At 42.4% G+C, this 26,758-nt stretch overlaps 1 protein-coding gene across 1 annotated transcript in view; it reads right to left on the bottom strand.

Annotated features, from left to right (window-relative positions):
• Positions 1-4,634: 4,634 nt before the first annotated feature.
• NRIP1 (nuclear receptor interacting protein 1) overlaps positions 4,635-26,758 on the bottom strand; it is a 34,538-nt gene continuing 12,414 nt past the window's right edge. Inside the window, exon 2 of the mRNA XM_086934052.1 lies at positions 4,635-13,185. Within this exon, the coding sequence (XP_086790178.1) occupies positions 9,446-12,883 (3,438 nt within the window). The 5' untranslated portion in view covers positions 12,884-13,185 and the 3' untranslated portion in view covers positions 4,635-9,445. The remainder of the gene's footprint in view (positions 13,186-26,758) is intronic.

The raw sequence follows: 26,758 nt of genomic DNA, 5'->3' as shown, positions 1-26,758 counted from the left end.
AGCCCTTCACTCATGATTTGTAAGATAGGGTTTAGAGTCAATTTAATCCACGGGGAATAAATCATTGACGCATCTAATTTCCGGACCATCCATCTCCACGCTGCGACCGTGCAATCTACCGTTGACGGAACCCTTTCCCTGTCCTTTACCTCTTTAAAGATATAATTCTCCAGGGCACCGGGGCCATAGATCTATCCTCCACCGCCAGGTGGGTCATAAAGGGGGCGGATGGAGCCAATACACCGCGAAGTGTGCTTGCGCACAGTGGTAGTATTGCTCAAAATTGGGGACCTCGTAGCCACCTTGGTGGTACGGCAGCATTAGAGTGGCCAAGTTGAGCTGTGCCTGCTTCCCCCCCCCCCCCATATGATTCGAACTAACTGCGCTCTGAGCATATTTAAAAAAAAACAATTCCCGGGGTGATAGGGTATGTTGATGAATAAATACAATAATTTGGGCAGGATTGTCATCTTGATTAGCGATATCCTGCCCGCCACGGACAGAGGCAACTTTATTCATTTACAGACCGTGTCTGTGATTTTATCAATGGCTACCCCTTGGTTGGCCCACTCAATCCGTCTCTATCCCGGGTTATGTGAATCCCCAGATATTTGAAGGTCTCTGTCTCCCACAACAGGGGGTAATCGAGCTGGTGTCTGGCCGTCTCTCCCGTGAGGGAGAACACCGCCGACTTATTCCAATTAATTTGCACTCCCGAAATTGCCCCGTATTTGGTAATTTCCCTCAGTATGGGATTTATGTTATCTTGGGGTTTCTGTACATATAGGGTATGTCGTCTGCATACAGTGAAATGAATACCTGCCCGAGCTGGCTATATTAATGCCCTATGATTATGGTGCTGCCTCAGTTTCGCTGCCAGGGGTTCTATAGCTAGAGCAAACAATATTGGGGACAGCGGGCATCCCGGTCTCGTGCCCCTCGATATGGCGAAGCTTGCAGATCTGCTTCCATTCAGTAGCACTTTGGCCGAAGGGTTTTGGTACAGTAGCTGCACCCAATCCAGAAATCCCGTCGGCACCCCCCTACGTCTTAGGACCCCAATCAAGTAGTTCCACTCTAATGAATCAAACGCTTTGATGGCGTCCAGTAACACCGCCGAGCACTTGGGGTTGATGTCCTGCAGTACCGCCAGGAGGGTTCTCAGATTGTGGGCCATGGCTCGGTTCGGAACAAATCCCGCCTGGTCAGGCAGTTCCATGGGCTCCATTAGTAGATTAAGATGAGTGGCCAACACCTTTGCCAGGATCTTGGTATCGCAATTTAGTAATGAGAGGGACCGATATGAGTCACATGGGTTTGGAATCTTTCTAGGCTTCAGCAATGAGATTATTTGGGCTTCTCTCATAGTTGCTGGCAGCTTGCCTTCCTGCAACGCCTCATAATACACTGCCTTTAGTATAGGAGCAAGGATAGATATAAATGTCTTATAAAATTCTACTGGCAGTCCGTCTGTGCCTGGCGCACGCCCCGAGTTCATACCCATGATGGCTTCCTTAATCTCGTCTATTTCTAGATCCACCCCCAGGAACTTTTGCTGTGTGCTTCCCAACCACGCCAAAACCCTGTCATCCAGATATTGTGTCAGGTCTAGGGGAGAGCCCTTTTGAGATGTGTAGAGATTCCTATAAAACTCGACAAAGGTGTCCATCTGCCCTTTTAAATTACTATGTGTTTACCCCTGTGCGTCTTCTATTTCAGTTACATAATTCGCGAATTTGGGGGGCCTTATTGCATTCGCCAACGCTTTCCCAGGTCGATCCCCCTCACCGTAGAGTCGTGCATGATATGTCTTCCCTCTATACCTGAACTCCTTTTCTGCCGCTTCCTCATATTCTGTCATTTTAACACGCATTTTGGCCCGTGTGTCGTCCCTCGCCCCACCTGACGCTAGCTCCTCCTCTAGGCCTTTAAGCTCCTCTTCCAGCTTACGGAGGTCATTACGCAGGTCCTTAAGTATACCCTCTCCATTGGATATGCACCTTCCTCGGACAGTGACTTTAAACGCTTCCCACACATTTGTGAGGCTTGCCACTGAGTCTATTTTTTTCTCGAAAAATTCCGGAATATCTCTTTCCATTTCAGCTTTAAACACTGCGTCCTGCAGGTGCAAGGGGTTAAGCCTCCAATTAATATACGGGGCCTGGATGCTCGGAGTCCGTAAGATCACTTTCACAGGTGAGTGGTCAGAATAAGTTTGGGCCAGATGCTCAGCTTTTTCCACCCAGTGTGCCATGCTCGGCGATACTATGAGGTAGTCTAGCCTAGCCCAGGTTAAATGTACTGCGGAATGGTGCGTTCCTTCCTTTCGGGTGGGATGCCTATACCGCCGCGCATCCAGTAAGGAATGCGTGTCTATTAAGTCCTTTAGAGTGCGGTGCGAATTGGTGTGGTGCACGGGAGAAGTGTGGGATCTGTCCTGTCTCGGGTCAACCACAGTGTTAAAGTCCTCTCCCCACACCACGTAAGGCGTGCCGATTTCTTGGATTTTGCCCCATAAAGTAAGTACAGTGTGTGTTACGTCAGTGTTGGGTCTGTAGTAACTTACAAATGTGCCCTCTTGCGAACTCAGTCTCCCCCAGAGCAGGCAATATCTACCTTCATTATCTGTGTCGGTTCCTCCCAGTACGAACTGCACTTCTATCTTAACCAATATACACGTCCCTCTAGAGTAACCTGAGAAGGATGCTAAACATTGATGCGACGCCTATTTTACCGCAAATCTATGTTCTTTTCTCTGGTCTAAATGAGTTTCCTGCAAGAGGGCCACCTTGATGTGGTGCCTATCTAAGTATCCTAGCACCTGCCTTCGTTTCCTTGGATTGTTCAACCCCCTTACATTCCAAGTCATTACTGTAAGCTCACTGCAGTCTTTAACATTATCCACCACTTCCCTTCCCAACTTTCTGGAACTACAAACAAGCATCTCAACTTCAGTGCCATACACCCCCCCCCCCCCCGATTACCCACTCCCTTCCTCCCCGACTTCACAAAGGTTTGACCAATTTCTGTCTCAGATGACAGGCTCATCCACACAAGTGAGAACGCTGGGTGGCTGAAATTGTGGGACTCCTTACAGATTCAAAAACATTACCTTACAGAAATGAGGAAAGCCAGTGATTTTAGTGTCTTCCCACCTATTTTCCATTCATTAGCTTTTGCAATAAGAAAACCATACGCTGTAGCCCAAATGTTGGCCCGCGATATCACGTGTTTTTGGACAGCCCACAAACACCATATATCCCTGTGACCAGACAAGTCTGACCGATGTAACAGTATGACTTTTATAATACTGTCATAAAGGAAAACAATTACACATTGAAGTGCTGTTACCTATTTCTAATTTTTCTTACTTAGTTTCCTTTTTTATTTCAATGGTTAGTTTCTTTGGGAAAGTCTTAAGTGAGTTATACAAATGCCCCTTACTGAATTTCGAATTTTGCCTACTTTTTCGAAATGCATAGCTTCCTGGTTCACACGAGTTTTACAGTGTTTCCACCGCAAACTGCCTTTAAATACAAAAAAGGGGTAACACAAAAACAGGGATGTGGGTGGTCTTAGCAAAGCAAAACTTTGTTGGTAACATTTTTAGAAACAAAAGTACAATCTTTAATAACACTTATTTTTCCAAAACAACCCACGCAACTTTACTATGTTTTGTCTATTCACTCTGTTTGCTCCAGGGAAATCCACAAATCCTGGCTAGCTTTAGAATCCCCAGTATGTAGAAAAATAAGGATGCATATTTAGCCCTGATACTTTTTGTGGAAAAGCTTAAATGCAAACTGCCGAAAGCATAAAAAAGGCTCCGCAATGGGGCACTTAAGCAGGTAAAGTTTAAACCCATACTGCAGTGCAGTAAATATCTGTAATAGCAGTCCCTGTTGCATTTTTGTAGATGGATTTTGTTTTAACACACGTTTCAGAGCATGACTCCCAAGCAGTTTTCCTCTCTTCGTGCCCTATCTCAAGACTACAGTGCGGGCTAGAGGGCAGTCAAAGGTAGTGGTAGGAGGAAAAGCAGAGACTAGATACAGCACAGGTATGTCTCACAATGCCAAAGGATTGTTACAACAAACTACAGTGCACAAAAAAAATGCATGCATCTCCAACATGAAGACATCCTAAACCCATAGGGCATTGCAGGAAATGCCTGTGAGAGCGGCTCCCAAGACGGGGCTTGGAAGATGCCCATCAATTATAGTGGGCAGTTAGAAAAGGCAGAGCTCAACTCAAAAACTGCATCTGCAGGGGTGTTGCATCGTATGTCCCAATTAGGTTTTGTTGATCAAATCCCACTTTGAGATCGTCTGGCACAGAGAAGCTAGAGAAGGAACATTCTGCATAGAATCACACATTAGAGCCCTCTTGCAGCTTTCAATTTGGGGCTTTCACCTCTACAAGTGTAAACATAATGAGTGCAGTAATTCTGTGCTGTCACTTTATTCTCCCATTTTCCTTTTAGGGAAGTCTTACATTTTGCTGCATACTTATGACAAGTGCTTTATTGAGTAAAGATGGGAAGGGCTAACAATAACGTAATAATATCACATATGTCCACAATGTCTTAAAAAATCTCATACAAGGAAATGAAAATTAAAGCCCACTCAAAAGAGTAATTATTTATCTTCATTTATTCAAATCCGATTAGGAAGTAAACAATGAAAGTAAAAAAAAAAAAAAACACTTCACACTCCAGGTATGTACAACATTGTGACACCACATGAAGAAATGGATTGATTAAAAAGAAAAAAGGCCTGCAAAAATATTCAACATATTACAAATTGGGAAAACCCAAGAATTCAGAGCATCATGGCAATGAAATAATGTGCCATTATAACATTATGTTTGAATACGCCTGTTGTGTTATTAATTGAAATTAAAAAAATAGTTACTTATGACAGATTACAATTGTGTTAACTTTTCATTTACAAGAAAGGTACCTACATTGTGTGACCCTTGGATTTAAATTACATCCTTTTTCACTTATTTAAAATACCACATCAAAGGCCATATTCAGAAATATAATACATTTTGCTTTCATTCACATTTGGCGTAAGACTTGTTGCCAAATGTACAGATGCACAGGGTCTCCCATGCACTTGTCATGCAGTAGGTAATCACACATTTTAAATATAAAGTAAATACTATACATTCTTTCGGACTTGCAACTGTATACATCCATGCAAAAGTTTTATTAACCTCTTATGTACAATTATATATATATAGAGAGTATTATACATGAACAAAGATCCAAAATTATAGCATTTCATTGGGAACAATACAAAACATGTATCTTTCAGCAAGGAAACTATGTACACAAGGTTTAAAAATTAGGTCTACATCTTTAATACAATGTGTGCATTATGTCTGTACACACATTCTCCGTGGTATGCATGTACAACTTATATTGAGAAAAATAACCACTTCATTACAGATTTTTCATTTAGTAGACAGGCTGTCTGCATACCATTTTTAACATTTTAACAGGGTACCTGTCAAAAACAACTACTTAATAAAGATTGCGGACCACCTAAATAAGATCACTTTGAGCCCCATGTTTAAATTAACTTCATACGGGTCTTGCAACAGTGGGTGCATAGAAATCTGTTTATAAGAAGATTCTCATAAGTAAAAAGAAATAAAGTATAATAGCTGGTATGATTCTATGAAGTGCAGCAAAGAAACCAATAAAAGCTAAAGTAAATTGATAATTTTTAAATAAATAATGCTGGGACATCGCTTAGGAGAAATGTTGCAAGAACAGATCTATTTACCAGTTAATTTATGGCCATTCAATACAAACAAACTGTTTTCACAAAAATAGATTGAAGTTGTCTTTTCTATAGCAAATACAAATATGTCTTCAATGAACTTAACCGTACTAAAGCATGTGGACGAAAACTGCATGAAGTCCTGGTTATGATAAATGTTGCGTACTACATAGTTCCTCAACAGAAGCAATAAAATGAACGAAACATTTTTAGAAACCCATTTGCAATACAACCTACGTTTAAAGATTACAGAATAAAGCATTACTTTGACAGTAGAAAAGGTGTGTATTCATAAACAGTGTAGTCATAATATACTCAGGGGTGTAGCTTGGTCAGTAAGATCGGTGAGGAGGGGGTGAGATTCAGATTTTCCAACATTCATGCTGCCATGTAATGGCAAAATACATTTTACAACAAGCAGAGTGCATGAGAGGAGCTTTAGTAAGAGGAATGCAGTTTGGTAGGGGTACTAAGTGAGAGAAAACAATATTTTGTATAATAATTTTTGAAGACTTTCAAACAAGAGTGAGTGAGAGTGTGTGTGTGCGTTTTTGTCTGTGTGCATGTAAATATCTGACAGACACCACAAAACCTGACTGAAATCACCAGTACCCAACTATTTACCAAAAAATACAACTATTAGGTGGGTGAAACACCACAAACAACCCCCCTGACGCTACGCCCTGAATATACAAGTCAAAACAGGAGGAATGTGAAAAACAATCATGAATAGTTAAAACAAGCTAAGCACAGTATATTACTAGTTCAGTAAATCTACATGAGCCGAGGCAGTTTGATGAGTAACTCGGAACACAGCAAACCATTTGCAGATCATTGGATTTGTGTGTTTAGACAAAAAATGACAACATACAGAACTTGGCTTTTTACGACTTTTGTCTATAAATAAGTAAGATGGGGCGAAATGAAACTTACAAACAATGATTACAAAAGTTTGTTCCATTTCTCATTTATTAATGAAAAACTATAATGTAACTTGAATCTGCATCAAAAATGTAAACGTTAAAAATAAAAAAAACTACATAGTATCACATAGTAAAAATTATTTCAGTATAAGAGCATTGCCATGCCAGGAGGCATTTCTTCTCCATGTGCAACCTTTTTTCCACATCTTGTGGTGCAAGTAAAGAATTTGTGCTCATTGCTGCAGCACAAAATAGACGTATTTCAATGTTCATCAGGGCAATTAACTAAAATAGGGCTGTTACATCTGAGAATAGAGTGCATAAATCAAACTGTAAAAACGTGTACTGATATTCAACACATTTTTTGTGTGCCTGAAGCATTATGCAATATTATTTCAAATACCCAACTGTTTGAGGCTGCTCTAAGGGTGTGCAAAGCACTATAGAAATACTAATAAAATAACAAAATATAAACAATGTATTATCCATTCCCTCCGGTGTTCCATTCCTCTCCATTGAACAGATCTCTTGTTCCTAAAGCTACTCCTGTATGAAGGGCGAGGATTTACCTTAAAACGCAGAGGCCTACTTAAGCAGGACAAGTGTAATTCATAATTCTTCTGATGAACATCCCCCTTATTTAAGGGAGGGAATGACAGATTAGTACCACAAGCACAAATCCAGTGCACATTATAGTGTGTTTTGGTTTTCTGATGCACACAAAATACATCTCCCCTTTCATCTTTTTCTCCATTTGCTTTGCTTCAAATTGGGATAATTAACATTCCATAAGTAGATCCCTTACTTTTGAATATTTTCAAAATTATAGTTTGTATTCTCTAATAAATATGAAGATATTTAAAAAGTAAGAATTTTGTACTGATAATTACTGCTGGATGTGCGTGCATCTCTGCATGCTAAAGGTAAGGCATACTGTATGTATCAATGGCCACACCTGTATAATTGTGACCTTTTAATGGAAAGAATGAAGAATCATTCTTACTCCTAGTGGATTAATATATAAGCATAACATCCAATCCAAAAAAGGGGGAAACAATGACATCATCTCGCTGTTCCTTTAGATATATCTAAATAACGAAACCTAGTTTCAAAGAAACCAAAAAACAAAATAAAAAGTTTTCCAGTCATAAGGCTAAGTGAGCTGGAATCCATAAAAACTTAGAGCAGGAATGCACATGCATACCAGGGTAACTAGAATAGAATATTCACATGCACTAGAGATTGGTTTAAACTGGGTGAGGAGTAGAGGTACGCCCTTTTCTGCCAAAGTTATGGCTTGGTACAGAAAAGGTCAACTGAAGTACTACATAAAGAGATCAACATTAACAGTGACTTCCTATAAAAGTAAGATACTAGGAAGTTTTCATACAACCAACAGCACTATGGAGTAATACAATTCAATTAGGGGAAGATGCAAATTAGGAACAGCAGCAAAACTCTTTTGAAAAATGTCCAACTGAATGTATTAATAAGTGTGTTCCTGAATGAAGTCTAATTGGAGGGAAGGTATAAAAATAAAGTTTAAAGTTATTGTAACGATTTGAATGTTACACTTCATGATAATGCCTTACTGTTATGACAGCACTAGCTTTAATCACCTTTATCTGACCTGCATAACATATATGGTAGTAATTGCCTAAATATCCAACTTCATTAAACTAGCCTCTGCTAAACTGTATAAAATATCTTAGATTAAAGTGCAGACTGGAATGCATTTCCAGTCCTTCTGCTCAAAGAACACAATCTCTTGATCTTCAGAAAATAATCAAAACCCTTTCTGAGTCATTCAGTCCAGAAAGTTATTTGGTTTGTTGCGATGAAAATACAGAACAGACTGCTCACACTTAAGGTACAGTGTGGTACACTGTGATGGAAATCAGTCAAATATACTCCGAAGGATATGATGGAATTTGACCACTACCAACTTTTGAGCACTCTAATCACAGCAGGTTTCATACCTGCCAACTTACAAAATATTTCATTGTGTGAGGACGGGCACGATCATTGAGGGGGAGGGGACTGGTGCTAAGAGGCACTCTGCCCCTCACCAAGCCCTCCCACTCCATCTAAAAAACCAAAGGGTTGTCGAGGCTGTTGCCGATGTCCTGGGGTGTTTCACATCTTTTATGGACATCGGCTGCTTACAGCCTCTGAAAATTAGCTGAAAATCCACTGTTTGAAGTGTTTTCAGCTAGTTTTCCCAGCCATAGTGTAAATTTTGGCTCCTCACTGTGTGCATGTGTGAAGGGAGTAGGAATCATAGTTGGCAGGTCTGATGTTTGTTCCCAGTAGAGAGAAGAAAACATAGAAAGTATTTCCAGCTCCATGAGATATTACTTTTTTCAACAAAATGTGGGCATAGATTAGGCAGAGCTGGGAGAGTTTGTTCAGTACAAAAAAAATATATATATATATGTAGCTGAGTGCATGATCAAATAACTTGAAATTCACAGTTATGGTGTACAAGGGCATTGCTTAGACAGTGCAAGCACCAAACAACAGTATAACTCAAACGGAGGATGCTATACTCCTGATTGTTCACGGTCCCTAGGATCTTATGAAATGTCATGGCTAAAGCACACAAATAAATTCAAACTATTTCACTATTAGACCATGCGCGTCCGAAAGAAAACATGCTAGGCAAAGTGTATATTGCATTGAAGTCATTAAGTACTTTAAAGAAAAATCTGGCAAACAAGGCGCAGCATTTTACTCTGGCTCTTTCTTGATTTTCTGGACCTTTTCGGAAATGCTAAAGTTGTTGCCACTTCCATTATGTAGTGAGGCCACATTTCTCATATGATTGTAACTGTTTTGTAAGTTCAGAAAACTGGCATTCGCTGCAGTCTCTGCATCTCCTTTGAAAGCCAAACGAGCAGCATTGTCTGTTAAAGAAGATTCGCACCAGCCATTCCGACCCCACACTTCCTGTGTGCTTGCCATGTGACCTCCTTTTTGTAACATGTAATATAATATTGGATTGGTTTTGGTGAGTCTAGGTGAGTCTCTTCCAAATTCACCTTTTTCCATACCTGGGAGTACCCACCTAACTGGTCCTTTGTCAACGGGTGTGGCATTGAATTGGCCTATCTCAGGCCTAGGTACCATATTACCAAAGTGTTCTGGAAGAGAATGGGAAGGACTACTCACAGCGGATGGATACTGATGTGTCCTATGATCCACACAGTTTGTCTGTGAAGCTCGGATTCCCATTAGTGCATTCATGGGAGAAGTGCTATAATCTAGAGTGTTTGCCGTGTTAGGTTTGTTTCCATTCATCCATCCATCTGTTGTGATATTATTCCTATGGTGTGACATGTCTCTAATGCAGTTCTCAGAAAGAAGCAATTGCTTTAAGACATTAAATCCTTTGCTTTCTCTAGACCAACTCCTATTTTCACTGTCATTGTGCGGGGAGTGAACATGATTGTACTTGAGATCCAAATCAGTTCCCATACCATTCATCTCCTGCTGATGTAATAAAGTCCCATATGATTTATCACTTGGTGAAATATGCCTACTTGCACTTTCAGGTACAGTACTTTTCATCCGCTTAGGTGGACTTTCTGAAACCTCTATATGAGGAACTTTACGCTTCTTCGGAATAGTGCAGTGATTTTTAGATTCCGGCAGAGAAAGTTCTCCATTCTTTTGATTTGTATCAAGATCATCTATTGGATAGTCATCATGATTCTGTCTCAATAAGCGACTCAAGAGGCCATTTCTGGAAAAAGAAAAATTTTGTGGAGAAGGAGGCTCTTGTTTGAAAGTGTCCGTGATCAGTAAAGGATCGGGGGATTTCACTACTGTGTGAGATATTCCTAAACATTTGTTACTTTTTTTCTTGCTTACTTGATGCACATGTGAATTATTGCCTGCATTTGAGTCTTCCTCAGGTGGCTCAGTTTTTATTTTAACTGCAGGTACATACCCATTTAACCCCTTTTCTGAGGGGTTTTGCTGATGGTCATGGTTTAACAGTTTATCACACTTTTTCTCAGGGTTATTCTTGCTTGGTGTTCCGAGAAGAAGTTGAAGTACAGTACGTCTTTCAAGTAGGTTTTCTATTTCTGAACCTGAAAGACCTGGGTCAGCGGGTGTGGGTGGACTGCTTAATCTCTTGTTTTCCTCAATAACAATGGCCCTATTTTGGAGTAGGGGACTACTTACTCGCTCAATCAAACCTATTGTTTTTTCAGCATTTCCATTCAGTAGATTTTTGCAGGTCTTTAATTCATCCACTGAGGTAGATGGTTGCTTACCGCATTGAGCTAAATTCTGCAAAAGCTTGCTTGCACTAAATGTAGCACTATTTTGATTAATTTCACTTGTAGATTTAGGAGTCTGTGTCTCTTTACCTTTACTGAGATCCATCAATTGCTTTGATGCTGGATTGACTAGTCTTTCCGGTTGGCTATTACAAATATATGGTGGCGATTTGGAATTTATGGTCTGCGACAAATTGATTGGGGAATCTGCTGTTGCACAATTAAATAAAGGCGGAGTGTTTAAAGGAGTAATTTGATTTGAGCGAGTGTCGTCACAACTGGGAATATACAGGCTTGTTGGGGCATTGATTTTTGCCAGATCAACCATATTCTTTGGTCTATGAATGTCTGGAATCTTTTCTGGATTGTCATCACTCTTATGTCCAAGGAGTAACTGGAGCAAGGTAACTTTCTGATGTGGCTTTAATGTAGAGCTATCGGAAGAATCATTAGTTGCTCTATTGGTTTCAATCACATTAACTTTTGGATTCCAGTTTTGAAGAAAGGACTGTGTGAGATTGTCAAGCGACGGAGATGGCACATTGCTATGGTTCCGTTTAAAAGATAAATCTATAGGTACACAATTTGAATGTGAACTTTCTTCGTCACTACTATCTTCTTCAGTAAAACTTGGATTATTGTCTGAGAACTCATCAGCAGTTGTTGGTGTACTACTGTTTTCATAGATAGTACCACTCTCAGTCTGCTTGTCAGTTTGACTTTTTTGTATAGCATTCTGACTTTTCAGAAGATGTAGAAGTAAACTGTTATTGACAGACTGTTTTGAATTCGGTTTTTCAGATGGATGCTTGCAATTTGCCATTTTAGGGGGCGAACTTGGGATTCCTACTGGGCTCTGAAACAATGTGCTATTGTTTGCATCACTTAAGGTCTTGGGGGGTGTCCTTGATGGATTATGGAGGTTAAACGTTTTGTTTGATAATTGGAAAGGGCTGAGGTCTTGTTGGGAAGTTTCCTGTAAACGGGCCATTGCTGCAAGTCTTTCACTGGCTAACTGACTCGCATTCTGTGCTTTCATAGCATGTTCCTGAGAGTACCGCTGCAGATGAGCCTCACTTGAGAGGAGTAATGCAAGCTGACTACAAGCCACACTGGGTTTGGGAGATGCAGCCGGACTAGATCGCTTTTCAACCAAACTTGCAACCGCCTGCAGTCTAGCAGCACAAGACAGTGCTTCTGAGACTCCGTTGGTCGCACTCTGTCCTGGTTTTGGAGATTCGATAATCCGATCGTTGTGATTTTGTTGTAAGCCTGTTGGATTGGGCTTTGAATCTTTTGCTTTGTTTTTCTTCAGCAGAGTCTTCAGATGACTTGATGCCACACCATAGCATTGTGAATCCTTTTCTTTTTGTAAATGATCTTGCACATGAGAGTAACCCTGATCCTTGAGGCTCTGCCTTATCTGTTGCGACAGTGCAACAGTTTGCAGTCGTGAGCTGAAGGATTGAAGCAAAGAGGCAAGTAATGTGCTGTCCTGTTTGCCTTTTGGAACATTTTCAACCATTCCAGCTGACAAGGCTTCATTTTTCCCATTTAATTCCACACTTTGATTGGACAAACGTCTTCTTTTTGCTGCATTCCAGTCTTCAGAAGACTGCAGCAATCTGGCTTTTTTGAGATGTAGCAATCCCGATCCTTGATAGGCAGGGCTGTTTAGAACGGAGCCATTATTGTGACAATTAGGGAACATATTTCCGGAGAGCTTAAGTTTCTGGTCCTCTGTGGGATGCACAGAAGATCCATTCTCAACCACAGTGCTTGAGCCTCCAGCTGCCTGATGCATGAGTAATCCTTCTAGGTAAGTTAAAACCATAGAATCCTGTTGCATCTCAGAGCTAAGCTCTTCTCCATAAGTCATGTTCAACAGAAAGTATCCTCAAAGCCCGTTTCCGTATTTACGTTTAATCTTCGGTGAGATGTTGCAGAAATAAAGGAAACTTAAATGGCATGCCCAGTTAAATGATGAGCTGATAAACATTTATTCCAGAATAGATGTTCTTCTTAGGAGTTTGGCAATGGATGGAAGATTCAAATGTCATAGACACTAACGTATCTTAAGTTCCACCATCAACGATAATCCAAAAATTGTGCGTCTTGAGCCACTGTTCACGTTCTTCCATTGTTCAGTAGAGTCCAATCACCTGGCTGTTCACAGGACATCTAGAATTACAAACAGAGCCAAAATTACGAAATATACACTACAGGAAAAAGACATGCAAGATAATGACAGAACAATTAAGAATAAAGTGCTACTCTGGTATCATCTGCTTGCATTGTATTTATACTCTTAGGGTCTGATGTATAAAGCCCTTCTGCATACGCAAACCCTACGATATTCAATATAAAATGGTCTGTTAATCAGTTGCAAACTAATGATCAGTTATCTAGCTCCCTCCCCCTCCAGTTAAGCTGGTAACTGAGTTACAAAGGGACCGCTGACCCAGTGAGATAGCTTCCCTTTTCATATGAGTGCTGGGACTCTTCGGCTGGAGTGGTTTGGGGAAACAGCTGCCAAGTTCCCACAGTATATTCCCATATTGGAGCATTTTCTTTTAAAGCAGCACCCTGTCCCTTTAATGGTCATGGACTACTTTCACAAAATAAAAAGTCTCCTGTTTGGGAATGTCAATGCAGCGCCGGAGGTATGCTATCCCTTGCAGACCCCATCACTGCATTTACAGACAATCATGAGTGGCTACAAATTTAACCTTTTGATACATAAATTGCATGTCAAATTATATACCAATTTCAAATTCAGTCAGGGTGCAAACTGCACATTATGGTTTGTGAATGGATAGTCTGTATATCAGCCCCATCGTCTCTTGGTGACTGAATGGTGGCCATAGTATTTGATGGCAACACTTTACTTAATCAAAGTATAATAAAACATCACATTTCCTTATGAAAATATATATTTTAAGCAGATGTTTATTCTCTTGGTAGCTTAGAGGTGCGGACAGGAATGCTTATACTGGTACAGAGCATTAAACTAACACAAACAGGAGTAGCATCTTCCTCCAAATGCAAGTGAAATACTTGTACTCATAAATGCACCTCTTGTAGCTTTGACGTACTAAAACACTGTGAACTTGCACTCTGTTTTAGGTAGGTAGCGATTCTTTACCGTGATCTCCAATTAAGCATGGGCGGAAAATCCGTTTCGCTCGCGGATTTTCGGTAAATTCGCAATCCGCGAGATTTGCGAATCTCCCGCAAAATCCGCAAATCCGCGAGCAGCGGATTTTGCTCGCACTGTTCGCGTGAGTTCGGGGCTTCCCAGTACAACTTCGCGCCCCGCGAATAAGTGCAAAATTGCAGAAATACGATCTTAGCAAAACTGAAACTACTTACCAGGTTCAAAAGTTCAGGCTCATCATTAGTAGCCATTTCCTGTAGTGCTTCCTGAGGGGCCCCTCCAGAGTTCAGTTGCCAGTTGCAACTATTATGTGACCCTGCTCTGAACCTCAGAATAGTTACACATATGCCACAAAGGTCCTGAATTACAGCTAAGGGAGACAAGCAGGAGCCAGGCTGGAAGTTCAAATCCATTAATCAGCCCCTAATTCATTATTGTCAGTTGGGGCAGGGCAGGTGTTGTAACTAATTTTGCAACAATGAAAGCACTTAGCAAGTGCAAAAGATCACTAATCAGGAAGCACTAAGGAAGCAGGTGCCAGCTAAAAAAATATTCTGTGACACATAAATCAGCCCCAAATTAATTCAGGTCACTTGAGGCAGGGAAGGTGTGCTTGCGTTGCCACAATAATGTACACTGACTGGACAACCAGAGGGTGCTGTGATGAAACAGAGGGTGGCATGGGTGGGCCAGAGGGTGGCATGAGTAGTCAGAGAGTGGCAGTGGTGACAGAGAGTGGCAGTGATGAAGAAGAGTGTCCCAAACAGGCTGGACACGTAGAAACAACAAGTTCGCGAAACTTGCGACCCGACAGGTAAGTTCGCAATTTGCGACATTGTACAAAACCCTCGCGAACTGGCAGAAACCCGGGCAAACACAAAAAAAAAATCCGCAAATTCGCGAGAATTCGCGGATTTTGCGGATTGCGAGTTCGCAAATCCGCAAAATTCACGAACGCGAGATTCGCAAAATTCGCCCATGCTTATTTCCAATAGTCACAAACCACAGGAAGTGTAGCAAGTGTGAACTGCTATGCCACATGTACAGTTAAGAGTTTTCTCATTAAATATTGCAGCAACGATGTCACTCTTAAGAAGTGCACGTTTATCTCCATGGTCACTCGAGCACTTAGTCCTTCATACCTTCTGTGCCTGGGCTAATAGGTTGAGTGCCCAGTATGGAAGACGAATGGAGCACTTGGACAATGCGGAGCAAAAAAGTTTCAGAGCAAGGAACACAAGCAGTCCAACACACTGTCATTCATGTGGCATTATCTGTAACAATCAACGAGGTACAAAGGGAGTGTGAGCAGTCCGCAGGAAGAGGATAAATAGGCCTCTCTGCATCATAGCCGCAGCGGTGGCCGACTACTTGCATTTATCCTGCAACACTTCCAGCCTTCCAACTGACAAATGAAAAGCACCCATCAGTATAGATGGAGATGCAGAATTAATTTCACTAAACCGCAAGGGGTCAACATTTGCTCAATGTGGTTTCAACAATGAGCATTGGCAAAGCCAACAGATCTTGCCTTTGGGAGAGCTATTGGCTTTGTCAAAGTTTTGTTTAGCAATGTTGGCTGCTGCGCAGCATGGCTGATAGTAAGAGAAAAAAGCTGTTTGCAGTAACCAACGCAGTATGCGTCATATCACTTTTCTTCCCATTACTTTCCGCCACAAGACACAGCAGACATGCGGCTGAACAACATGGTTAAAAGACATTGGCAAACCCAATAGCTACTTTAGGGCTCAAAACCAACCTACAGCACTAACCGAACAACAAGTACCTACACTGCTCATGATCAAAATGGAAACATGTTTTTGTGACAGAAAATAAACAAGCATTTGCAATGCAATATGTGTCGCTTTTGCGACAGCTTAAGCCATTGGCATTGTAAATGACAATGCCTTTTATTGAATTATTTTATTAACACATAAATAAAAGGCATTGTCATACAAAGCCAGTAGCACAAACTTTTGCAAATGCAAGACAAATTCAAAGAAGCAGCCGCCATTGTCCCGGCTTGCTCTGACGCTGAATGCTGCAGGAAAGCATGTTGTGCCTGCAGTAGGAGAAACTCATTAAAGAAAATAGTGCTTACAGACTAAAAAAGAAGTACCGTATAACAACCAATGTAAAAGGGCCAATCCTCATGGGAGGTTGCAAATGAAGGCAAGGCGGTTCTAAGCAGGGACTAACAAACCCATTAACGAATCAGAAGCCAGCACTTACGAAGGATAATGACACAAGGGAAGTGAATACGAGAGGTACCCCTTAACTGTAGTCAAGGGAAGTGGGGTTGGCAAACCAGTAAAGCAAAATTTTCCCTTGAGAAATGTTAACCGGAAGAACCAGTATGTCAGTTAAAAATCATAACAAAATACAAGTAAATTTAACCCCTTAAGTGCTGCCTCAGGGCGTTGGCCGACGGCAGCACTACCTCCCCAGTGCTGCGCACGACCATTGGACGTCCATTCAGCACTAGTTCCAATGGACAGCGCAGCACTGGGGAGGGATATTTGCGCCGCATCTATGAGGATAAAGAATTCTTACAGTTTATTAAAGTTACAAATGTTAAAAGAAAAGTGGTCCCAGTGGAACCCACTTAACACAAATAAAACATTAAAAGAGATTTTTTACTTTTTTGACTTTCAATTTTGCCATCAAGATTGAGTCACAGAGACAGAAAAGACAGTAAGACATAAAATTAGTACAATACTTTTTGTATATTCTGACTCTATTGGTCACATCTAAGCTATGTGCACTTGTAATATGGTATATCAGCAAAAGATGTGGAGATCCTAAATTATACTGAGTGAAGCGTCGACGCGTTTCGGTGGTTTTCCCAAGTTTTGTCCACCTTTATCAAGACACCTTAAATTTTCTGTCGAGATATTGGGATCAGTATAATTACCCTTGAAGTCCGATTACGGAGCTTGAGTTGGATTTCTAGATTATTCCATGTTTATGCTCTCAATATTAGAGTTATGAGGAGGGAACATGTAACTCATATGCTGCTTCTGTTCATATAGGTTCGTGGGTATAAGGTCTATTCTGAGCAATTGTGCCCAATGCGTGCTATTCGTCTTCTTTAAAATATTAAAATCCAGAGGCGCCTAAGTCATGTCCTTGCGGAATTGAATACTGTTACTCTAATTTGCCGCTTAGGACTGCTCACTTTTCTGGTTGTGATCAATCTTAAAAATATAGACCCAAAGGCATTTAGTCTCCTCTCATCGTGGTATGGGAACTTGTTCCTGTAGTCTTCTGGAGCACAGTCCGCTTCTCTGGTTCCACAGGAAATGGAATTGAGCGTCTGAGCATACCCATCCCACTCGGGGTGACAAATGCAAAAATAACAGTTGATGGACAGAATGCAGAACAATGTCATACATTTACCCCAGTACAGAGATCTGGGCGTAAATCCATCGTTTTTTTGCACTCCACACCACCCCAGTTCAGACATGGCCATATGCAAATCAGCCTTGACCCTGTGCCTCATGGGAACAGTCCAGCCCGAACTGCCAAGCCATGTCTTTCCTGGATCTGAATCAAGCATCCTAGGACCGGTTTCCGGCTATCAGCCGTCTTCAGCCAGGATAGCTTGACTCCAGTGGTGTGGAGAGCATGGGACTCACGTCTGAGCATACCCATCCCACTCGGGGTGACCAATGCAAAATTAACAGTTGATGGACAGAATGCAGAACAATGTCATACATTCACCCCAGTACAGAGATCTGGGCCTAAATCCATCGTTTTTTCTGATCCAGGAAAGACATGGCTTGGCAGTTCAGGCTGGACTGTTCCCATGAGGCACAGGGTCAAGGCTGATTTGCATATGGCCATGTCTGAACTGGGGTGGTGTGGAGTGCAAAAAAACGATGGATTTACGCCTAGATCTCTGTACTGGGGTAAATGTATGACATTGTTCTGCATTCTGTCCATCAACTGTTATTTTTGCATTTGTCACCCCGAGTGAGATGGGTATGCTCAGACGCGAGTCCCATGCTCTCCACACCACTGGAGTCAAGCTATCCTGGCTGAAGACGGCTGATACCCAGAAACCGGTCCTAGGATGCTTGATTCCGGTCCAGGAAAGACATGGCTTAGCAGTTCGGGCTGGACGGTTGCAATGAGGCACAGGGTCAAGGCTGATTTACATATGGCCATGTCTGAACTGGGGTGGTGTGGAGTGCAAAAAAATGATGGATTTAGGCCCAGATCTCTTTACTGGGGTAAATGTATGGCATTGTTCTGCATTCTGTCCATCAACTGTTATTTTTGCATTTGTCACCACGAGTGGGATGGGTATGCTCAGACGTGAGTCCCATGCTCTCCACATCACTGGAGTCAAGCTATCCTGGCTGAAGACGGCTGATAGCCAGAAACCAGTCCTAGGATGCTTGATTCCGGTCCAGGAAAGACATGGCTTGGCAGTTCGGGCTGGACTGTTCCATGAGGCACAGGGTCAAGGCTGATTTGCAAATGGCCATGTCTGAACTGGGGTGGTGTGGAGTGCAAAAAAACGATGGATTTAGGCCCAGATCTCTGTACTGGGGTGAATGTATGACATTGTTCTGCATTCTGTCCATCAACTGTTATTTTTGCAGAAGAAAATGAGAGCAGTGGAAACCGGGCATGACCAAAGTACATGTATTGGGCATGGTCTAGGTGAGTCCCGTGGTTTCGAATGCGTGCAGCTGGCTGTGACCAGTGGGCACTGCATGGAAGTGTAATGGGCTCAGGACAAATCTGAAAAAAATCTCTTTTGTCCACAGCCAGAGACCAAAATTAGCAGGTCACTATGCCTAGAAAGGCTTTGAAATGGCCGAAAATCAGTAACACGCTTTACAAAAACTCCAGATAACTTGATTAACTTTCTGGCAGGCAACCTGACCAGACATTCTTGGAAGATACCTTGGCTGCCAGGTCTTGACAAGTCCCATGACTGGAATTTTGTCAGTGAGGTAAACCTGGCGTTCTAGCAAAAGCCAGACTCTTGGTTGGGTTTCAGGAAAGAAGCTCAGACTTGCATTTTTGTCCATGTATCCTGAAAAGAAGTTCTGGCAAACTTTTATACAGCTTCGGTCTCCCAGCCTTGCATGCCGCTTGGAGGTTTGCATTAAATTATCATGGGTAGGGCTTTGACAATGATTTCATGAGCGTGCGACTCCGTCACATACCCTGCTCCTAAGATAATTAAATGAACACCTGTGACATGTCAGCTCCGTGGAAATGCTAGCAAGTTAGCACAGTGGACAGTGCAATCATGGGTGGGATCATTGTGCAATCTGCAGGTTCACCCGTAAGACTCCAGTAAGTCCACTTTCATGCGAGCAAAACACCATTAATATTGCCCATCATCTCGGTTGTCCAACTGACAGGAGGGATAGTGTTTGAGGTCAAATTGTTTGATTCAGTAATCACCTCATATGTGATGATGTGGAATAAACAGAGTTTATATTCCCGTTTTATAAACCTCACTAGCATCTATAAAGATTTCACAAGGAGCCCATCAATTAATTTAAAAAACTTGTCTGGAACCGATTTAACAATACATTTACAAAGAATAACTAAATATGGTCCAACAGAACCCTGAAACTGCCTTTCATGTAGACGCTCCAACTTAGTTTGCTCTTTACTCCTGCTATAACAGACCCAAGTTCGTTCTCCCCAACCATGTAAAACTTGATAGATCAAAAGTCGTGGTGACAAATGCTGAATTTTATATATTAAATAAGGTTAGATTTCACACACTGTCATTCAGCAAGCACACCCGACTGCAAACTCACATTTATTTCAGCACAGAGCACAAGTGCCTTGCAAACTTAAGTAGAACTAACATCTAGTTTCACTGACTTGACATATATTGCAGCATGCATGAGGAAAATACGCAGGGGCACAGCTCTTAGAATAAGATTTTGAGGTTGATAGAGCAGAGCCATGTTCTAAAGTGACCTGACATTCCCTAGAAACACAAACACGTACGAGTGTTGCCATCAATTGGGCCACTTAAACTCATTTTTACTTCCCAAGCAATCCTAAAAAACCATAATTTCCACTTTCAGCAACCTTACCACGAGTATCTTTGATATTTATTGATGCCTCACGAAGCCACAAAAACAGATTGACAATTCTGCATGGATTATTAGAACGCCAGTCTGTTTTTTCCAGTCGCCCACTGAATGACGTCACGCTTCAAATGTTCTAAAATGATTTCCTCGAAGACAGCCATTCCCAGAAATGTACCCATTAGCTACCACACGAGACAGGCTGTTCTGTACTGCAGATGATGAGCAGTTTTAATTACAAGTTACAATTCACCAATGAATAAATTGGCTGATGGAACACAAACGGATGCCGAGAGTAAACAGAAACAGCGTTCAACTCGATCCAATCAAAGCCGTCCCAACAGAACTCAACTTTAATACTGACAAAATCAAAGAAATTGTAACTTTAATTTTATCTTTCAATTATAGTCCATGTTGCAATGTAATATTTGCCGAGTCCTGGTCGAACGCTTGAGCTAAATTTGGTAGCACTTTGAATATGTAGAAACTGCTAAACACATGCACATCATACCTGAATTGTTACCACACATAGCTTGTCACGGCAACCACAGCAACTACAAATGAAGAAAGGTATACACTTAGACATGGGCAGGTCCCAAAGTGAAACTCATTCATCACAGCTATAAAGTGATGTTTACATTGGCAAAATTTGGCAAAGTTACAGATTTTCCTAATTCAGGAAGTTTACAAAGTTTTCTGGTTTAAATTTGCCTACATTTGCGTGCAACTATTTGGCACATTAATACTATCTTTAATGGCTTTGCAAGATAAGTTCCACTCCATTCAATAGTTGCAGATACGGAAAATAAATGCATGGCTTTTTTATAAACAATTTTTAACTTGTGTATAGATTTTCTATGCACAAAGGCAAATGTTCAGAGTATTTTTACTCTGTATACATTTTGGATGAAAAATGGTCATAATTGTAAGATGTTCATTCAAATATCGGGAAAGCGTAAACTTTTGTTAAGAATTTCAAAGAACTTCACGATGGATGCGTGAAAAGGAGCTTTACGCACCCTTCTAGATCCAGGCATATATGGAGGGAGCAAAGCCGGACAAGATCATAAAAAATATTGATTATCCAATTAATCCAGCCCACTACAGGTAGCACTTTCCTAAATCATGCAACATCCTCTATCAATCACACACATGTTCCTAGATTTGCTTATCATTAGATAACGCCAGCATTTTTCGTGGTATACCTGAAAACAAGGCCAATGAAAGGTGTCCAGATTTCCCTCCAGACTACTGGAGAAAGCATCAAAATTACAGAAAAGCTGCAAACACCAACAAAAAAGTGCCACAAATGTCTGAAGTATTAGTTAACAGGTAAGCAACACATTGCACAGCACGGTGCGCAAAGGTGACAGCAAAGTACACTACTATGCTCCTAAGTGCACGCGACAACTCAAATGAGTTGCGTCAGGGATGATGGCGATGGGGTGGGACATGACACTATCTTTCCGTTCCAAGCTCCAATTCTGCATGGTATGAATGTCTCACCGGGCACCTCTAAACCCTGTATCCACAACAAACAGCCCGCCACCTGCAACTGTGATTTAACATACAAAAAGAATTACAGTTTATTTAGTCAACAAATAAGCAGCAGAATCCAGATCTCGTTTTTCCATAACCCCTGTTTGTACCTACCACACAGTTGTCAATGTTGAAACACAGACAGGGCGCTGGGGTGTTAAGTGCCTGAGCATTTGGGGGATTTTGTCTTGGACCCGGAGAAGCAAGAAAAGGGCAAAAAATACAAAATCGCATAATGCACGCTTGCACCTGTACAAAAGTTGAATAAAAGAGGAAACGCAAATGCACATTAGGGTTTGTTTCTTCTCATTACCCAAACTGACAGCACGTGTTACAGTTGGAACAGTTCTACATTTCCTGGAGCGTTAGAAATATAAAGCAAAAAAAAAAAAGACCTCAAACCATACCTTTCATTCGCTGCAGCGGTGCCAAATGCAGGTATAAGGCAGCAATTACTTTGTTCTGCAGACAGCACGGCTTTCACGGAATACTAATGGCAAATACTTCCTTTCTCCTTCAACTTGGCTCCCTGACGCCCGGGTCCCGACCAATGCAGGCAGGAGGGCAGGACGTCTTCTGCCGAGATAACCGCTGCCACTAATCAGCTCTGCGCGCACAAGGGCACGGGATTACAACTCCAGCAGAGCTGCGCCCCGCCACCGGGAGCCGCGCAGCACACGCACGCGGCAAGGTCAGACGTAAAGGTACAGGGGGGCACGTCCAGACACAGGCGCACGCACAAACATACGCACACATCCACAGAGATATGCTTAGACACATTCAAGATGCACACAGAGAGACACAAACAGGCACTCGTACATGTTCAGAGACACAAAGGCACACCAACAGACGCACACACAGTGATTCACTCGTAGATCCACAAACAGATATTCGCACACAGACGTGCAAAGATAAACATACTCTCAGTTATAAGAAACACGCGCAGCAAAAGCCCCACAGACACATAGATTCGCAAGCAGACCCATAGCCAGAGACACACGCAGGTGCAAAGAGATACATAGACAGGCAAAAGCAGTCACACACAGATACACAGTACCGCGCCTAGACACCCAAAGACCGACAGATTCAGGGGCCGATTCATAACCAGATACTCGCATTCATGGAACCAGACAAACAGGCACTCACCATTACACAGGCACGCTCACAGGTACAACTCCACACGACACACACACAGACCCAGACACGCACACACGGTCACAAGCAGGTAGAGCCACAATTAGATACCCACAAACAGATGCTTACAGTTACACAGATGTTCATAGATTCAGACGCGGACACACATGCTGAGACCAACAAACACTTGTACACAGGTGCAGAGACGTGTAGACTAGACAGACACACTGAGGCAGAACCAAACAAAAGAAAGACGCAGGCACAGGATACATTTATTTACCAAAGTTAGTTAACTGCACTTCATGAATGGAGTATTTATGCCGGGGGGGGAGGGGGAGGGGGGCATTAGATCCCGCGAGGGTGAAAAGAAGCGACACATTCTTTTACAAATCTGAGGATCAGTAAGCAGTGACCTGCAATCCGTACCAAAAAAGCTTTATTAAACCATAGCAACAGGAAATAACCTCAACACCTCTCCCTCCCTACTACATCCCCCCTCCAAAAGGTATACGTGCCTAGATGCCTGCTCTTAATTGTGCGCTTTTCTCCTTTTTACAGCTCTGCTGCTTCACAGGCAAGTTGGCGCTATATGTATTAAACACATGAAAAGGCAAAACTGGCAACATCTTATCCACCGAAGGCTACAACTGCAAGTTAGAAAAAGGTAAATACTCCAGAGTGTAAAAGGGCAAAATGCATTCCACACTCAAACTGTTCAACTTTCCATTTGCATTCATTAAACCCCAATAAAGTATTTTGCGGTCTTTTAAATAGAAATCTAACAAGGCTGCTTGCAAGTTTATTAGCCCTGCAATGCTCCTTGGTGATGACGGAGACTTATTAACAGCCACCTGATGTATCGCAGGCGACTCATTATTCCTGGCCTTGGGCCGCATTATCATCATTTTACAAACGATCAACAACATAACATTGTCTCGCGGTCATACGCCACCACAGAATGCGCGCGCCCTCGTCATCCCGCGCACGGCACGTGGTAACGTAGCAATTCCAACCACAAAATATAACACCGAGTCTAAGCAGTATTCGTTTTAAGCACCGCCCGGTCCCTTAACACGGAATGCAAGACCGGGCTCGTGTCACATCCCTGCCCTTCTTTTTACACGTCCCCCCTTGCCAACTGGCTCTGTAATATCAAGAGGCTGCAACGAGACACCCTACAGAAAGCTGCATAATCAACAATGATGCGTTTGTCCTTGACATAGTGACCGCGCCGTCAGAGCGCTGTCACGTGCTATTAAGTCATTTCCCCCCCACCTGGCTCGTGACCTTGTCCTTTCAGTGACCCGCAGCCATTCTGTGGTAGCGGGAGGCCCCTCCCCGCCGCCTCTGCAAGGTCGAACGGGTCAGCGTGTCCTCATCTGTAATCCGCCGCCATTTGTCAGCGGGGAGGCTGGAGGAGGCAGGCCCGCTACACGGTGAGAATGCCCAATTAGGCAGATGCCACACAAAGCACAGGCTGCGAAATTATCCCCTGTCAAAAGAGAGAGCAGCTGTGGGTGCCAATTACAGCAACCTTTCAACCCTTTAGGTACTGGGAGCTACGCTGAAGTACATTTAGAACAATTAGCGATAACAAATCGATGATTTATCATGGTAAATTACATATTACCGGTGGGTGAGCGCAGGTCGCACGTAATATGAAGGGCATGGGGTGGGGTGCCTCAGAAAGGGTATGCATGTGAGGAAGAACATCGCTCTCGTCTTTCTGCACCATCATTCCAGGCCTGATAAACCAAGCAATACGTCAGTCGTCTGCAACATAAGCATAAGTATATGAAGCATGTAGAAAAAAATATATATTGTTTCGCAATCTCTACTTTCTGCGTGACCTTAGTCTGAAAGTTAATGTTTTGGTAAAAACCTCTTGATATTTTCGAAAAAAGAAAAGTCATGGGTGGGATGCTTAAATTAACCCCAGGCACAGTTAATAATCCGGGGAAGTACTCTTTAAGTGAGATTAACTACGTGGGAACGGTAGACGTGGGTATCATATGCACATCCCATATGGCTCAAGCCGCATCTCACTGATGAAGTCCAACATGGCTGAAACAGGTCGGGAGTTGCTCGATTTCCCATTTAAGGAATTTAGGCTGGACTGTCCCTATTGTAGCACAGCTAAATCTGATTTGAACAGGAGCTGGATTAGGTCTGTAGGCAAAAATGATGGACTGAAGTGAGTGAGTAGCGCAACAATACCATCTATCACTTTTTTGTTTTTCTAAGCGAGAAGACATAAGTTTAATGGGTATGCATAGACATGCATCTCATGCACTCCATGCACTTTGTTAGAGGGCTTAAGCTGCACATCAGGGATGAGACGCCAGTTTCCTTGTCACAGGACTCCAGCTGCACCTCACTGAAGATAACCAACAAGGCAGGAACTGTCGGTCGTTGCATGTGTTCCTGTCTAGAGAGAACCTGGCCTGGCAGTTTGAGATTGCTGTTCCTGTTGGAGCAGGACCAAGTCAGATTTCTACAGTAGACTAGTGGACAACAACGAAACCAATGGACTAGAATGCAACCTGAGTAATTACCAGTGGCTGAGATTAAGTCAAACATTCAACCTGTCATTTTTAGATCTCGCCCAGGCAGCGCTTGCGCTGTCTCTCTAGGATATGGGCTTGAAAAAATGCCCATCTTTTTAATTGGTTCTTGTTGCGATCATTTAGAAATGCTGGCTTTTCATTGCTGAATACACATAGTAGTACTTCCTTTTGGAATTTTGTATCCTCCCATGAGGACTGCCCCATTTACATGTGGTTGTTATTGTTCAGGTTATTTATGCTCAGAGAGAACTCTTTAGTTAGTTGGCCTGCCTGTATGCTGGTTAACTTCAACCAACGCAGGACGACAGCTCACCCAAATATACCTGGGTGACTTCAACCTCCATTGGAACGATCTTAACGATGCGGTGGTAAATAGTCTTAAAAGCTTCCTCAGCGCACTGGACCTCACACAATTGTGTAACAGCCCGACCCACGAGAAAGGCTCTATCCTCGACCTTATCATCGCCAAAGAGGGCGCTACTCAACTTGAGACTATTCAACCCTGTGACTGGTCAGACCATCATATTGTTACATTTCACATCAATGAAAAAGTCAAACTCAACTCGGTTCAACCCACCAGAACTAAAGTCTGGAAAAGAGACCTGAAAAACTCAACCCATCATCCTTACCCCCGAACTGTCGCGACCTCCTACTCCCCCCTACTGGCGTTACAGATGTCCAATCCCTGACTGACCACTATCTTAGCGCCGTGACCTCAATAATTAATGAGGCTGCTCCCATGCAGCTAAAAAGAGTCTCCGCTAAAATCTCCAACCCATAGTACGATGGGAGTCTCAATGAAGATAGACGAGCCATGAGATTGGCAGAGCGCACCTGGAGGACAGCTCCCTCTGCACTACACCTGAAAACCCTGAAGAAAAAGAGAAACGCCTACTTCAGGAAAATAAAGCGCTCAAAAGCAAACTTCTTCAGCCTCCAGCTCGACCACGCAAAAAAAAATCGCCCTAGAAAACTCTTTGAGTTAATCAGAACACAAGCCAAGGAACAACCCCAACCTCTCAGTAGCTTGCACGAAGCACCCTCCTGTGAAGACTTCGCCACTTTCTTTACCCAAAAAACTGACAACATAAAGAATGATCTCCGCGCTGACGCAAGACTCCACAACACACTCAACTGCATAACACCCACCGAACCTAAAAACAATGCAACATGGTCAACCTTTGAAACCTACTCCGAAGAAGAAATAGGCAAATTGCTCAACACCTTGAAACCTTCCAATCACCTCACGGATCCCCTCCCTGCTAACGCTGTCAAAGATTTCATCC

The sequence above is a fragment of the Lissotriton vulgaris genome, chromosome 8 (assembly GCF_964263255.1).
Source record: "Lissotriton vulgaris chromosome 8, aLisVul1.2, whole genome shotgun sequence".
Taxonomy (NCBI): Eukaryota; Metazoa; Chordata; class Amphibia; order Caudata; family Salamandridae; genus Lissotriton; species Lissotriton vulgaris.
The sequence above is the reverse complement of the archived record's forward strand: the minus strand, read 5'-3'. Positions and strand labels throughout refer to the sequence as shown.